The 16,318-nt window shown below is 34.8% G+C and overlaps 1 protein-coding gene and 1 long non-coding RNA gene across 2 annotated transcripts; both read right to left on the reverse strand.

Annotated features, from left to right (window-relative positions):
- Window positions 1–350: 350 nt before the first annotated feature.
- LOC126718947 (uncharacterized) lies at window positions 351–3,983 on the reverse strand. The gene is made up of 5 exons (XM_050421366.1): window positions 3,726–3,983; window positions 3,361–3,493; window positions 2,157–2,281; window positions 1,852–1,998; window positions 351–717 (listed from the first exon to the last, which is right to left on the reverse strand). The coding sequence occupies exons 1-5, from the start codon at window positions 3,921–3,923 to the stop codon at window positions 583–585; spliced, it is 738 nt and encodes a 245-aa protein (XP_050277323.1). The 5' UTR covers window positions 3,924–3,983; the 3' UTR covers window positions 351–582.
- A 1,321-nt stretch (window positions 3,984–5,304) lies between these two features.
- On the reverse strand, window positions 5,305–7,002 carry LOC126718950 (uncharacterized). Its single transcript, XR_007653151.1, has 2 exons — window positions 6,584–7,002; window positions 5,305–6,474 (listed from the first exon to the last, which is right to left on the reverse strand). It is a non-coding gene; the product is annotated as an uncharacterized LOC126718950 (long non-coding RNA).
- Window positions 7,003–16,318: the final 9,316 nt, after the last annotated feature.

Consider the following 16,318-nt stretch of genomic DNA (forward strand, 5'->3'; position numbering starts at 1 on the left):
CTTGGGAACTGATTTAAAATCAAGGGAAGAATGGTTGTTGTTAGCAATTAAGAAAGGAAGGTCACCAATCCTTCAATTTGATCACCTGTGCCGTGTGTGTGTGTGCGCGCGCATTTTCATGCACAGCATATGAGCGTATTGTATAGATATATTAATTCTGAAAAGTCACATGGAATCAACAATTTAACCGTAAACAATACCATTAACCGCTTTAAGTTCAATGCTTTTCTTTTTCTTTTTCTTTTTTGTGATATCCAGATGGCACAAATTCCACATGTTTGCTGAAATTCTACTTACTAAGCTCTGCTGTCATTGATTTAATCAAACTGCAAGTAAACTCTACCTAAATATAGCTAGCAACATAGTCCCTGTTATGATTAAATCAAGAAAATTTTATAGATCCTTCAATTGTCTCTATAGGCTCTTGATGACTATGATGATGATTGTTTACATGTCTGTACAGTGAATTTCACACTTTTTGCATGACTTAATAGGAATTTAATCACAGTACAATTCTTCAACAAAGCACACTTCAGCCTCACCTAAGGATTCCCCCTTCTAATCTGCTAATTATTCTGAAGTTTATCCTTCTAGCATGGCCTTGGCAGCGTCAATTAGAATAGGCCTAAAATCAGCTGAAGCTCGACCAAGCACAGTGTATCCTTCCTTGTCTTCCACATCAACATCTGCTCCATGCCTTATTAAAAGTAGAGCTACCTGTCAAACAAACACAAATCAAAATTTATCAGGGAAGAAAAAATTGCTTTGATGCATTCTGCCTCATATCTGCTACATGATTTTTAAATCATCTTTTGTGATGCATTATATATATATATATATATATAAATAATAAAACGAGAAGGTTACTCAGTTTCTTGGTACATTGGGGATATGTCTAATAAAACCTCAGACAAAATGCCACTTTTATGAGAACTAAAAATTTATCAACCCACACACAAAAGAAAAGACAGGAAAAATAATAAGAAAAAGATGGAGAAGCAGCTACTGACTATAAGATGATGAAGTATATACCTACTGTTACTTAACAGCTCAACCCTAGCTCATTCAATACTTTTTTCAACAGGATCTACAAACCAGGCCAAAGCTCAATATTCAAATCAATAATATAATAAGTCAATGATGAGCAACACCATGCTTGGCTTAAGCTTGAAAACAGTTCCCATAAGCATAATGCGGCTATTTTTAGAAAAACCGCTTGAGTTTTTAACCACAAAAATACTTCTAAAAGATTCAAATGTTAGAGAAACCAGCAAGATTTAACAAACTGAGAACTTTTCCAATTATATATGTATGTCAACATGTAAGATTGTTCATTCTAACACAAAGATCCATTGAACTTGGCAAAGCTCATGAAGGAGCTTAAGCTTAGATAAAACCAAATCAAACGAAGATTTATAAGAGAAAGAACAGCTTGGTTCAAGCTCAATCTAAGAAAAAACATTGCATAGATGTTCTTCAAGAGGGGAAAAATGAAATTTCTTCTTATCCAGGAAGTTTTTGGCCAATGTGAACGATTAAACTAAACACCAAGCATGCACTTGCTAAAATTAATCCTTTTCCCAAGCATCCTTCTTTCAGCTTTATTTTTTGCTAGGAAAAGCAAGAAAGCTATATATTAACTATGAGTAAAATGATGAGGCCTCAGACACAGCATAGGCAAAGTAGGCTCAAGCCACTCAACAATGCATTGTCCCAACACAGAGAAGAGGAAAAAGATAGGCCTCAAACACGCAAAAGTGAAGGTATTAATAAATTAATTTTTACTTAAAAAAAATATTTTCCGGCGAATATTACAAAGATATCTTCCCTAGCAACTCCGACAAAGCTTACCTCTTTGTCATAGCAAATAACTGCATTCATAAGAGGAGTTTGACCAGCTTTGTCCACAGCATCAACCTCTGCTCCTTCCTCAATTAAAAGTTCACACACTTCTGAGTTCCCTGTGCTAGCTGCCCGATGCAATGGGGTGCAACCAACCTGGAGGCAATGAATGTCATACAACTAGTGTTATAAGGGAAAATGCACAAACATTAAAAATGATGTTATTTGCATGATATGCGCACGTGAAGATGAAGATATATATAAAACAGAGCTCTGAGATATCAAGTAAAATTCTCTAGTGTGAAGTTACAAGCCTTGTCCTTCAGATTAATCTTTGCCCCTTGAGAGATCAAAATTTCAGCAATCTTCATCCATCCCTTACTGGCAGCATAGTGAAGGGCAGTGCGACCACCATCAGTTTTCATATTAATATCAGCTCCTGTAAAATGCAAAAATCAGAACATATGGGATTCTACATCTTGCAATTTCCCAAAATGCAAACAGGAAGGTTAAAAAATAAAAAGAGGTAAACAGTATAAGGCACTAGCCCCTAAAATGTGCTAACTTATTCTTTTGCTACCGCTATTATCAAGAAGGATATAATCTTAGGTATTAAACAAAATCTTACCAACTAAATAGCTCCCCATATTATCTCCCTATAAAATAATAGCACATATGCTTGTTTAAGATTTAGAGTGAGCAAAGTAATGGCACAGTTACCTAAGCCCAGGTTATTTTTTGCCAATAAATCAAACCAAAAATTCTTGATCGATCAAATGGTGCAGATTGATGGGTGGAATGGTGATCCACTCGCCTCTAATACAGCCTAAACTGCCCCACATATCTTCCTCCTAGATGAAATGCTATGTTGGTTCAGAAGCTTACAAATTTAGGCCTATACATGAAGAAGATAAGGGGGAAAAGAATTTGGGAACAAGAACTGTATACCATGCCAGTGCCAATACATACATGAAATCCATTTTGTGTATAAATAAAGTGGAAACTAAAGAAAATTTGATGCAATTTGGTCCTTTGTCTGCCAATTTACATTAATTCAAACTCAATTCATTTCTTTGCCAGCAATCTTATCCCCTTACATACAATTAGGCCCCCAAAAGACATTCAGTTCAATTTTTTGTCCCAAAACATGACTTGGGCAAAAAAATTCCAATTCTATTCATTTAGCCAACTCATAGGGTTTCCAAATAGTATCAATAAGTGACTAGCTTGGAGTTCATTTAGAGACTCAAGTGTGCATTTGTATAAGCTGTTTCAAAATGACATTTCGGGTTTAAAATGAGCGTTTGTAAAAAAAAGCTATATATGAAGAGTTGCAATTGCGAAAAGGTGTTTTGGCTTTCGAAAACTCGCTTTTATCTACTAAATCGCCAAACCAAACTGACTCCAAGTATACAATTAAGTGCCAATCTTGACATGAGAAACAATAATTCCAAAAACAACTCTGATCACAAAATACAATACAAAAAAAAAAAAAAAAAAAAAAAAAAAAATTCCTACCTCTGCTTAACAAAACTTCCACCATTTCCAAATTCCCAATGCTCGCCGCAGAATGAAGCGGGGCCCACCCTTCTTCATCTGCACTGTTTATCACACTTGCTGATTCATCGATTGCTGATAGTACCTTCACCACCTGATCCCATCAAAACCACTTTATAACTCTCAAAAATGCAAAGATTCAAACTTTAACTCCCAACAGTTTTATACAGACCTCAATAACTCCTAATACTTCCCAAAAATCAATACAGAAATTGAAGTAAAATCCTCGTGAGTGTTCTTAGTTGCTATGTGTGTGTGTATATATATATATTCAGTTTCTCACGATTTTCGCGGAAAACAAACAGGGAATAAGAGAGAGATGATACCTCGGAATGAGAAGAAGAGACGGCGACGTGGAGGAGGGAGCGGCCGTCCTCGTTTCGGAGAGAGAGAGCTTTGGAGAGCTGGTTCTGAGAGAGTGATTTGAAGGTGGAGGCGTCGCCGGACTCAGCAGCTTTGAAGAGATCGTCATCTTTGATCACTACCTCAGGTTTCGTGTTTGGGGGATCGATCTCCATGTCCATGGCGGTCGAGTTTTAGAAAGAGGTTTTTGGAACTCACAGAAGAGTCCCTACTTAAATTTTGCCTTAGGTGACATTTTTCTTTGTACATTAAATCCACGTCGGCCACCTAGCTTTGTTTAAATACGTTTATTTTACTATAAACAAAAAATTTATTACTAAAAATATTGTAGTAAATTAATTTTTAAAGGTGTGAATAGTATCATGAAACCCAAAAATGTATAATTATGCGTGTTTTTACGTTTTTGACTAGGTTGTGAACAGTGTTATGAGACCTAGCAAAAAATGCAAACACAAAATAATTTGCACGCAAATGCACGCTCAGTCTACTTTAGTCTATTTCTGTTTATTCGGTCTATTTCAGTCTATTTTCGTCCACTTTGATCCATTTAATCCATTTCGATGATACTTTGACAGTAGAGTTTTGTGTAAAAAGAGTTGTTTCATTGACAATTATATCACATTTTTAATGAAATATTGTAGAGAATTAGAGTGTGGAAGAATATAGGGTGAAAAGAAAGTGAAGTGAATGAAACTTAACTCACAATGTCCTATAAAAAAAATTAAAAAAAAAAAAAAAAACCTCAACTCACAATGCATTATGAGTTTTAGGAAGAGATTTTTGTAACTCACTCGGCAACAAAATTTTTCAAAGTACTACGTGTTATTGAAGCTATTGCCGATTTTACTACAAAGAGCTTGTACTTAAATTTTTAGCTTAGGTGAAAATTTCCATTCTACATTAAATTTACTTCAATTCATTCAGTCCACTGCGGTTCATTTTGGTTCATTCAATCGCTTTGGTTCATTTATTTTCACTTCAGTCCATTTTGGTCCATTCGATCCATTTCTATTGTGCTTTGGGATGAGAGGCCGTTTGTGTAAAAAATGAGATGCTTCATTGACAAATGACACCTTAACACAATGTTGATAGAAAATTAGATGTGGGGTGGGATTATATGCGGCGGAAAAGAGAGTTGAGTATGTGAAAAACTTAACTCACAATGAATTACAAAAGTTAAGTATGATTTCTGATTTCTGGCCTTATAAATTGTTTTTAGTCTACAATACATTACAAAAGTCATCAATTTTCTTCCAGTTTTGTTAGTTTCTTTAACAAAGATGCTTTGATGGAATCTACCAAAATAAGAATAGGATGAGTGATAACCGTAGTGATCTCTCAAACAACTCTGCATTGCTTCCATGTGGAACCTTGCTTTTGTGCATTAGAGAGTCCAACGGTTTCTAATTCACATTACAAGATTGGTTATTTATTGTCAATCATGCATCTTCTTCTTTTGATATTCTCCTTTTTATAGTATATTTTGTTAATTCTACAAAGATTATTTGTACATTTATACATTATTAGCCAAGAAAAAACAGGTATAGAATACAGTAGCAGTTTTATTTCACTGAATCTCTTTATATAATGGGAAGAAGAGATGAGGACCCTCCTCTAACAAAATGAGTTCCTCCTCTTTCTCCTTTGCAAACCCAGCCAAAACTTGAGCAGCATAATTACATGAGATTATATGAGAACAACATTATTACAAGCCTCTAAAGTTGTGATAAACCCGAAATCCTCTCTCTTCCTTCGTGAGTTCTTGACAAAAAGAAGATGCCATAATCATATAAAAGATTAGTCATGCCTGCCTTTACAAGTTACATCTTTGAGTTTTTGACAAAAGTTGACATCTCCATAGCCCCACTATTCCTGATTGCCCTTATTTGATAAACGATTCATTATTGCAAGTCAGGTTAGAATATTAGGTATGACAACATTGACAAGTCTACCGACAAAAGAAAACTCACTAAAATTTCACAATCACTTACATAAACTTGTCGGCTCACCTCACGTAGGTCCACCACAGTATAAATATATATATATATATATATATATATTAAGAGATAATTACAATATCCCACCAATCTACATCTCAAACCTTTTTCTCCCAATTCTTCAAGCACTTTGTCTATGGAAAGGTACTAATTCAACTACAAGATCTTTGACCACTACAAAGATAAGAGAGTATTTGAATTTTTTTTGTGAATTTTTGGGTACCTATAAACTTGTTGAATTGAGAAAAGTAAAAGTGAGATTAAATATTATAAATTTAAAAATATATTTAGAGTTACATTAATTAAAATTTTAAATGGCATGATGTCATATGTACTGTTATATAGAAGGAATGAAATCTTAACTTTAACATAGACTGTCACTATTTTAATTTTAAGTGATGATATACAATTAAATTATAAAATAGAAAACCCATCTGGAATGTCAACATGATGGCTTCATAATCATAACATGTGGTCCACATTTGTCATAGCTTATAATCATAAGTTTTAGTTCATTTAATAATAATATCTACTAAGCAATATTAAAAAGCATGAGGGTTTGGTGAAAATTTGAGGAAACTGATCCGCATCATTTCAAATGAAGCCATTTCATGATTTAAATTAAATATTGACACGATGTCTCTGCAATATCAGACTCCTATTGGTCTCTAGGAACGTGTGGCATGAAGCGCGTTTTGGTTGAATCCTGCTGAAACTGAAAGAGGTATTACCGTCAAGGCTGTAACAAATTATGTGACCATTTGACGGATAATATAAACAGTATTAGAAGGAAAAACAAGGTGCTCCTACAAGAGAGGTATTACCGTCATGTGGGAAGGAGTCGATGAGTCCACTCCGAAGACCCCTTTTCATTCATTAAAAAAATGGCTCTAAAAACTTCAATTTGAGATTTCAGGTAAACATAGTGCCCCATTAAGGGTGACCTGAGAACACAAACTGCATTAGCTTTACATTAGAGTAGCCAACACTAGTTGTGCTCTCAGGTGTCACCCTTATGGGGTGTACTCTGATACATGAAAATGTTATCCTGAACATCTGGGATTTTGGTTTTCTTGGGTTCTCTTTCTCTCTTACAATGGTGTGTTGTCATGCCATGTAAACAGGAAGCCCCAAAGGGGTGACCTGAGAACACAAAGTGCGTTAGACATATTTGGAAGCCAAAGCTCCTTGTGTTCTCAATTGTCACTCCTTTGGGGTGTACTCTGTTATATGAAAGTGGAATTTGTGATATTGGAGATGGGTTTTTGTTACTTGATAGAGCTCTCTTTTATAAGAGAACCTCATGTCACCATGTTGTCATTCTTCCAACACTATAAGATGTCGTCATTTTTACTACATTTTAGCTTGTCCTTTCAGTGATTTAGCAATTGAGCTAGTAACAGAAGGATTTGATGAAAATAATAGCTTGATCTCATTTAGAGTGATGCTAGGGTGTTACAAATCTTACCACATTATCTTTTTAAATTGATGTATTTATTTTTAAACACAAGACAAAATATAAAGAAATGCTAAATTTTATCATAAAAGATTTACAAATTGGCGTGCTAACGAATGTGATTGAGTAGTAACATATCAGTAGCACTATAAATAAATGGTGGATTGAATTATATTACATCAATATTATTTAAACAAATATTGACCATCACGATTTTGATATCTATTCAAATTATTAATAATGTAACAAAATTTAATTCACTCATTTCAATATAGATGGATATAATTTTCAAGAACTTCTCGTTTGAATTGTCCTAAGAATTTTAGAAGATCTTAATATGGGATCCCATCATTAAGCTTGCAAAAATTCAACATTTATTTTGAGAGAAAATTAACGTAAAATAAATAACATTTTAAGAAATTTTTTTTTCATTTTTACTTTTTTTTTTTAAATATTTGTATTATTTCTATGTAAGACATGAATTTGAATGAGCACATTTTTTTTCATTTGATGAGTTGAATTTGACCTCAGCTTTTAGTACCACTAGAAATTAATAACAATCATGATATCAATTTACTAGGATAAGAGATGACAAGAGTGCTGGAATGGAAGATTTATTTATTTTATTAAATTAAAATATAGCACACAATTACAATCAAGAAAGACAAGATACCGACAATTTTTTTTTTTTTTTTTTGTGGTAAAAAGGAAATAACATTAAAAGCTAAAGAGAAGCAAGCATCTTAGGATAGCGCTTGTTAAGCTACAACCCAGAAAATTAAAAAAGAAATATATTTCTCTAAGTCCGTAGATGGATTATCATACATAATAAGGCCTAATAATTGGTGAGTTCCCCTTTTTGCAAGGTGATTCGCACATCTATTCGCTTCTCTGAAGTAGTGACTAAACCGAGTCCAGGGGATTCTAGAAGTTATGTGCATACAGTCATTGACAATAGAAGAAATAATAGAATTAGGTTGGTTGGGATTAGATATTGTCGGGGACGTTTTTGTGACAAGGGTCGAAAATGCGAAAATGACCCAAATCTCCCCTTGGGTTCTTTAGAAGTGTTTATTTGTGGAGAATTAAGCCCAAAATTCCAAATGTATAATGAACAAAAGGTTAATGGTGCTTTGACAAGAGAGAATCAAAATGCTAATAACAAAAATGTAGAAAAAGTGTAAAAACATAACTGGTCTGAAACTTCGACCCACAGTCACCGAGAAGAGGAAAATGAGAGAGGTTGTGAAGAAGAGAGGGAAAGTTCCCCTGTACCCATATTTCCACCCCTAAGGTTTGGAATTGTGAGAATGTTTCCTGGTTCAGTGGGTGTTTGCTCTCAAGTTTCAGTTCTATGGGGAAAACGTGGTTCAACAGGTTTGAAACTTTGATCCACAGTCGCCGAGAAGAGGAAATTGAGAGACGTCGTGAGGAAGAGAGGGAAGGTTCCCCTGTACCCATATTTCCACCCTAAGGTTTGGAATTGTGAGATTGTTGACTGGCTGAATGGGTTTTTGCTCTGAAGTTTCAGGTCTTTAGGTAGAATGTGGTTGGTTGATTTTGAATCTGATTGGGGCCTTTTGTATTGAACTTAGGGTGCTCTAAGTAACTAGTTTTTGGTCAATAGAAGAGGCTTTGAATCCCAAGGTCTCAATCAAAGAGGTTATAATCAGATTTGCTTTAATTGGGTAAGAGGGTTGGCTTGCTTTTTACATGATTTTGGAAATAAAGTGGCTAACTCCATTAGCTATTCTTTCCTTGTCATTGTAGGCTTTTGACAGCTGCATTTGGCTATAATAGGCTAGCTAATTAGTTTAGGGTAAGCTGTGTTTTTTTGGGTGGAAAAGAAAATATGGTAGCAAAATTAGGTTAGGGCAGAAACTTTAGGCCATAGTCACCCAGAGCATAAAAGCTCTTTTGAGTTGGAAATTTTGGGTACAAGACCTCCTCCATGAGCCTGAGGTACTACCAGCGTCCCTTGTCCACTTGATTGCACGCATGAGCTGGGCTCATGCAAAAGGTTCGAAAGGAACCAACCCTTACCCTCCAAACCACACTTTCTCAATTTTCCCATAAGTTGCATGGGCTTGGGCCATGCTTAAAAAAATAAAATATAATATAATACATGAATTGAGCCTACAAGGAAGTTGGGCTTGTACGAATTGGGCTTGTACGAAATGTGTCTCGAAAATGGGTATCAACATTAGCCCCCCGAGCACGTGTGGCGCTTGCGGCATGCGGTGTGAGTAGTTGATGTTTCCTATTGCTTTGTAGATGTTGTGAGTTTGAGAATTAGTTCATCCAAACACTTCATTTTTTGTTGAAAAGGTACACGTAGATGAAGCTCGTTTGTAGCTATGTCATGCGTCATAGCGCCTACGAGTCCAAGAAAGTCAAGTTGTAACCAAGTGATAGGTCCAACACAAAATGGTCCTTGCCTTCCATGCCTCACATGTATATAAATTTCATCGTGTATCAACATTATTGTACCACTTGCTTACTTAAGCTCGTACTTGGTAGTCAACTTATTCTCAACATGCATTAGGTTGCTATTTCGTTAATTTCAAGAAGCCCCCACATATGGGCTGCGTTTTCGCGCATTGCGGCTCATGGTGCATTTTTTCGTCACCGTTTCATAGGGCGATCGCATTCTCACATACATAGGCTTGCTAATTTCTTGAGGAAGGATTTTATCCTCGCATATAGCAAATTACCATGTGGCAATGAGATAGTGATTTGTTGCGTCAATTTTCCCATAATGTTTTAGTGATGATTATGTCCACCATGTAATGGACCACTATGCTTGAATTATAAGATGTTGTGTTGGCTTCAATACCGCTTCGTAAGGCCTGCCTTTATGAAAACGTTGGCTTTCCCTACCTTGTTGAAAGCGTTGCACCATCGCAAGTAGGGATCTTACCATGTATGAATAATATGATATCTCATTGGCTTCCTAATCATTTGATAGGGCTTACCTTTGAGAGAGTAAGTGTTTTTTATTAGGAGAAAGCATTGGCTTTCCCTACCTTATTGAAGGCATTGCACCTTCGCATGTAGGGGTTTTACCACGCTTGGATAATATGATAGTTTGTCGGCTTCTTAACATTTCATAGGGCTTGCCTCCAAAAATTGGCATGAGTGAAACATCAAAGTGACAAATAAGATGCTTCTTGATGAGTTTGGCTACAACCATTGCCATTGCTTTTATTGAGTGGATTTCTAGCAACTAGCATGTGATTTTTGAATTTTTTGACTTTAATATCTAAAGCGAGGTCTAGCAAAGAATTCTTCAAAGGCGCACGCACAAACCCTTCTTATTAGTTGGCTTAGTTGCAGATTTCATTTGCAATAGTTGAGTGACAGTAATAATTTTCTTAAGGATGATAACATTGGCGCTTCCCTCTTCAAGCAAAATCTTGAATTCAAGAATGATTAAGGCATTGGCATGGCTTGGAATGCATGCGCTTGTCGCGACTTGAGATATATGAACATGCCATGGCTTGGCGTGCGTGGATCGACCATGACTTTGGATACGTGAGCTTGTCATGGCTTAGAGTGCATGAGCGTGTCACGACTTCGGCGAGAGGGAATCGAGTCCAACTTTCCCTCTTTGTCGGATGGTCCGAGAAGTTTTCCATTTTGTCCCCTAGAGTAATTATGATTTCTATTAGTAAACGATAGTCATGGCTAAGCTTTAGCACAAATGACTTCTAGAAAATATTTTGATTAAAAATTTAAAGGATTAAAATGGTTTAAACGATATGTATATAAAAAAAAAAGAATTAGTAAAGAGAAAGTTTGAAAGTCTTAGCTTAAGTGTGCTTTGACAATAGCATATCGCTTGTATGACTTCAAGACTTGGTTTATGAAATGTCGCTACTTGAAGATTTGGTGTGTCAAATATCTAGCGACTTGTGGTGGGCCATTTAACTATGGCCTTTAGCTATTTGGTGAAGACTTCATTTAGCAGTGACGCCAAAAATATTTAGCTGCGAAGGGTTGCACACAGCAACAATTATTGTTGTGCCAAAATAGTTTAATCACTCGTGGCAGCCCCCATATGCGCGATGCTAACTTAGCAACAATACAACTTGATGTATAGTATGTCACTACCTCAAGGCTTGGTGTATGAAATATCTAGAGCCTTGCGGTGGGCCATTTAGCTATGGCCTTTAGCTATAGTGAAGGCTTCATTTAGCGATGATGCAAAAAATATTCAGCTACGAAGGGTTGCACACAGTGGCAATTATTGTTGTGCCAAAATGAGTCAATCACCCACAGCTCCTATATGCTCAGCGCGTGAGGGGTTCTTGGTTTTGAAATTGATGTTTAGAGCTTTACATTGTTGATTATTGGTTGGAATTGTCATTCCCTTCATGATTGGATTTGTGGCTTGCCATTTTTCCATTTTCAAGCTACAACAAAAATTTTCACAAATATCATGTAAAGCAAGAGATAAATGATGATTCATCCATAAGAATGATATCTAAAAAAAAAATATAGATGAGTGGAAGAAATTTTTTTTCCATGAATAAGAAAGTTGATTCTCCCTCCATCCTTCACTTCTTGGGTGGTTTCCGGAGGTTGGAGCGATTTTGTCACATGATTTGGAGCATCTCCAGCAGCTCAATGAGCTAAGGATAGAACTTATTTCAACTCAACTTCACCATGCTCGTCTTGCGCGGCAAAGTATCATACGATTTCTCTTAGAACGACAAGTTGGTGTGAGAAACATCATCTTTTTGCTGGTTTCCCATCTTCAGATACGTGACTTCTCTTGTTTCAATTGCTTGACTCCCCAGTGGAGTTGCCAAAATGTCGGGGATGTTTTTGCGACAAGGGCCGAAAATGCGAAAACGGCCTAAATCTCCCCTTAGGTTCTTTAGAAGTGTTTATTTGTGGAGAATCAAGCCCAAAATTCCAAATGTATAATGAACAAAAGGCTAATGGTGCTTTGACAAGAGAGAATCAAAATGCTAATAACAAAAGTGTAGAAAAAGTGTAAAAACATAACAGGACTGAAACTTCGACCCACAGTCACCGAGAAGAGGAAAATGAGAGAGGTTGTGAGGAAGAGAGGAAAGTTCCCCTGTACCCATATTTCCACCCTTAAGGTTCGGAATTGTGAGAATGTTTCCTAGCTTAGTGGGTTTTTGCTCTCAAATTTTAGCTCTATAGGGAAAACGTGGTTCAACAAGTTTGAAACTTTGACCCACAGTCACCGAGAAGAGGAAATTAAGAGACATTGTGAGGAAGAGAGGGAAGGTTCCCCTGTATCCATATTTCCATCCCTAAGGTTCGGAATTGTGAGATTGTTGACTCGCTGAATGGGCTTTTGCTCTGAAGTTTCAAGTCTCTAGGTAGAATGTGGTTGGTTGATTTTGAATATGATTGGGGCCTTTTGTATTGAACTTAGGGTGCTCTAAGTGACTGGTTTTTGGTCAATAGAAGAGGCTTTGAATCCCAAGGTCTCAATCAAAGAGGTTATGGTCAGATTTGCTTTAATTGGGTAAGAGAGTTGGCTTGCTTTTTACATGATTTTGGAAATAAAGTGGCTGACTCAATTAGCTATTCTTTCCTTGTCATTGTAGGCTTCTGACAGCTGCATTTGGCTACAATAGGCTAGCTATTTAGTTTAGGGTCAGCTGTGTTTTTTTGGATGGAAAAGAAAATATGGTAGCAAAATTAGGTTAGGGCAGAAACTTTAGGCCATAGTCACCTAGAGCATAAAAGCTCTTTTGAGTTGGAAATTTTGGGTATAAGACCTCCTCCATGAGCCTGAGGTACTACCAGCGTCCCTTGTCCACTTGGTTGCACGCATGGGTTGGGCTCATGTAAAAGGTTCGAAAGGAACCAACCCATACTCTCCAAACCATACTTTCTCAATTTCCTCATAAGTTGCATGGGCTTGGGCCATGCTTAAAAGAATAAAATATAATATAATACATGAATTGAGCCCATAAGGAAGCCAGGCTTGTACGAATCGGGCTTGTATGAAATGTGTCGCAAAAATGGGTATCAACAGATATCACATTAATAACAGCTTTGGCATCTATTTCAATGATCACAGCTGGAAAATTTATGTTAAGGCAAAGTGTAAAACCATCTCGCATAGCCCATAATTCAGCAATATTATAGCTGGATGTGATGCCAATACGGCAAGAGAAGCCAAGGATCTAGTTACCATCTTCATCCTGAACCACTCCTCCCCCTCCTGCTAATACATTGATTTTCTTGCGCGTTATCTAGCATGTCTTTCATGTTTTGAAATTTAAAAACTCTTTTAAGGTTTCCAAGAATCCAATTGGTAGATCCTATACTTGAGCAATATCAACTAAATCGGCATTCTGGCATACAGGCATGTTGCAACTCAACACAAGCCTTGCAATATGTGATTACCATGGGAGAGTTGAGAACTAATAGAAAGATGAGTCATGAGGGAGAGTAAATACTTTCTTAGTTTCCTCCAATATTTCAATAATTTTTCTGACAAAAATTTATAATCTTTAGTATTTTATTTTATAGACAAAATCAAAAGACAATAAGAGTGTGATTTGATCATATTTAAAAATTGAATGATATAGTAATTAATATATATAGGCATGTTTCACGCCTACTCAAGAATGCAAATATTGATTTGATAAAATAAAAATTCAAATATTCTTCAATCATTTTTTTTTTCAACTTGATTATGTGTCATTTTTTTTTTCTTTTGTTCGACTTTGTTTCTACAATTTCAAAAGCAACTAAATTTGAGCAAAAATATCATATTTTAAATTAATTGTTTCTCATATAAATCTAAAAAAATATAAATATCAAAATTTAATTATACTTAAATATTAATATACCACTTAAAATAATAAATATAACAAACTAATTAAAAATATTTATCCTATTAGTAATCTTTTTAATTACATAAAGTAAATACTACCGTGTTGGTTTATATATAAATATGCCATTAGGAAATCTAAATGGTTAAGATTAATTTTAGTGAATTCACAAATATTTAATTTTTTATAGCTTGTGTCAATTGTTTTCAAAGCAATTAAACACAAGAAAGAATATCATATTCTAAATTATTATTATTATTATTATTTCAAATAAAAAATAGTTTTTTTATATAAAATTTATAAAAATAATCATATAAATTCATTTATTATAAATAATTAATCTCATCTATAAATATTTAAATATATACATTTATTGGCTAATTCTATGAACTAAATAAATAAAATATTATCAAAGAATGCAGCACATTGCAAAACATTTTGCTCTCCCACATAATAAGGTCGGTACTTATATAAATATATATATATATATATATATATATATATATATATATTTATATTAATTGATTGATTTCATTCGTGTGCTAGATAAATTAACAATTACTTTCAAATATACCCTCACTCTTTCTCCACTTCTCATAGTGTTCAATAAACTTTCTCTTTTTAATTACTTATTTGCCGCAAAATGATGCTAGATTATTCCATAAATTAAACACAAATGACAAAACACCCAAAGTTTTGAATGACTTACTAAAACTCCTTTATATTATTGTATGTGTAAACTATTCACCATATGTGAAAATAAAATTATAAATTACTCACGTGATGACACATGTCCATGTTTATTAGAGCTGCATTTTCACATAAACACATAACACAATACAATACCAAGGCCTAGCAAAAATAAATCAATACCAAGTAAGAGTTTTGTTACACTCATAATTCCTAGGGATTAAGTATTACACAATTAATGGCTTACACATAAATCAATATCCCGCCAAGCAGGGGCGGAGCCAGAAATTTTTGTTTGAGGGGGCCGATTTGTGTTGCTAATTTATTAGTCTATACAAACTTTTATACACATACACAAACACGTCTCTATACACACACAAAAAATTAGTATTTTTCATAATGAATCCTTAAAATTAAATGTTTCATAGAATTAAATTAATCTTTCACCATCTTCCATAGTGAAATCTTTACAATTTTCATTTTCAATATAAGTTACCAAATTGTCTACTGTTGTGAGTAAAAAAATTTCAATTGAATTAATAAAGTGTTCAAAGACATAAATGATCCAAAACTTTAAAAAATACGAGAACACATTTTACCATAAAAAATGAATTTGAGAAACAATATGTTCTCTATAACTACTAGATAAATTGGACAATTTTTTTTAATAACATTATTGAACTAACTCAAATAATTGAGGGGGCCAAGTCCCATTTTTGAGGGCTAATTATTAAAATGTTAAATATTTCTATATAGTAAAAAAAAAATTTCAAAATTTTTGGGGGGGCCATGGCCCCCCCACCCTAACATGTAGCTCCGCCCCTGCCGCCAAGGATTAAGTGTTACACTAATTTTTAGGATAGTTACATGTTTTATGGGAAAACTGTAGGAGATTTTGTATATTTTCCAAAAGAATAATAAAAAATTTTATTTTGATATGTGATTGATGTGTAAACAGTAAACACAATGTGATAAAACTTAAGTGCTCTGCTGGGAGCATATAAGAATTACCCACACAAATGATACTGATGAGAATGCAAATTGTCATATTTTTCTCCCTTAATGTTTAGTATTTTATATTTATTTGGTGCCTAAATATACTTATTATTCTTATATTTTGATTTAGGATGCAAATGGAGATGTTAAGTGCAAAACGTAGCTAATTGGGCGATTCTAGACAGCTTTGATATCGCTTCGTAACCTGGGCATAACTCTCTCATCCAAGCTCCGATTGAGATGATTCAAGATGCTATGGAATACCAAGACAATGCTCTACAACTTTCATGTTTTGAGAGATATGGGCTGCATCAAGGTTGAAATCAGGCTTGAAGTTGCTGCACCTGCATTGCTGACGTTCTGGAATGTTCCTTTGCCTGCAATTCTAATACGCAGATCTGATGGGGTTTATTTTCAGAAGCTTCTAGATCTGGTGCACGAAATTTCCAGCTGAAAAACACCACTTTCCTAGTTATATTAGGACTTTGTTTTATTTTTAATATTTTTCCTTAATTAGTTAGATTTGGACATTATTATTGAGAATATTTTTAGGAGATTTTGTAGGCTTGGGAAAGGGGGAATTAACA

Source organism: Quercus robur, chromosome 3, assembly GCF_932294415.1.
Source record: "Quercus robur chromosome 3, dhQueRobu3.1, whole genome shotgun sequence".
Lineage (NCBI taxonomy): Eukaryota > Viridiplantae > Streptophyta > Magnoliopsida > Fagales > Fagaceae > Quercus > Quercus robur.